The sequence below is a fragment of the Rhincodon typus genome, unplaced genomic scaffold (assembly GCF_021869965.1).
Source record: "Rhincodon typus isolate 14 unplaced genomic scaffold, sRhiTyp1.1 hic_rhity00000072, whole genome shotgun sequence".
Taxonomy (NCBI): domain Eukaryota; kingdom Metazoa; phylum Chordata; class Chondrichthyes; order Orectolobiformes; family Rhincodontidae; genus Rhincodon; species Rhincodon typus.
In genome coordinates this window covers 183,736-184,440 of record NW_025965710.1, presented here as the reverse complement: position 1 = coordinate 184,440, position 705 = coordinate 183,736, and the positions used below count along the sequence as shown (strand labels likewise).

The 705-nt window shown below is 60.0% G+C and overlaps 1 protein-coding gene across 1 annotated transcript in view; it reads right to left on the bottom strand.

Annotated features, from left to right (window-relative positions):
• Positions 1-705, bottom strand: part of LOC125488231 — a 19,149-nt gene that overhangs the window by 7,901 nt on the left and 10,543 nt on the right. The window contains exon 6 of the mRNA XM_048621161.1: positions 374-532. Within this exon, the coding sequence (XP_048477118.1) occupies positions 374-532 (159 nt within the window). The remainder of the gene's footprint in view (positions 1-373; positions 533-705) is intronic.

Sequence of the window (705 nt, the reverse complement as noted above, 5' to 3'; positions counted from 1 at the left end):
ATGGTGACGGGGCGGGCGTCCGTGTCTGTGACTCCCCCACACAGTGATGGGGTGGGGGTCCTTGTCTGTGACTCCCCCCACACGGTGATGGGGCGGAGCTCCGTGTCTGTGACTCCCCCACACGGTGACGGGGCAGGGGTCTGTGTCTGTGACTACCCCCACACGGTGACGGGGCGGGGGTCTGTGTCTCCCCCACACGGTGATGGGGTGGGGGTCCGTGTCTGTGACTCCCCCCACACGGTGACGGGGTGGAGGTCCGTGTCTGTGACCCCTCCACAGGGCTGTCTGCAAACAGAATTAATTCACCAACGCCCCAATAACAGATAACAGCTGCTGTGTTGAGACTGGGCTGTGCTGTCACAGGAGTACGAACCTTGCCTTCCACTAAGTCCTTGTGTCGCTGACAGTACACTTTCTTGTCCTCCTCGAAGACACAATTGCAGGCACGTGCGCACATGAAGTGGTAGTTGCTTTGACAGGAAGACAGGCAGCAGCCAACTGTTGCCCCAGGCTTCTGGCAATACTCACACCGCTATGTACAGGGGAGAGATCAAGCAGAGGGTGAGAGCCCAGCACTCAGAGAAAGGAGTCTGCACGAGAACGCTATCCATGCACCCTCTTGCTGTCTCAGTGGAACATGCGCTCTCCTCACGCTACTGCACTGTCGGAGGGTCAGCGCTGAGGGAGCGCCGCACCGTCGGAGGG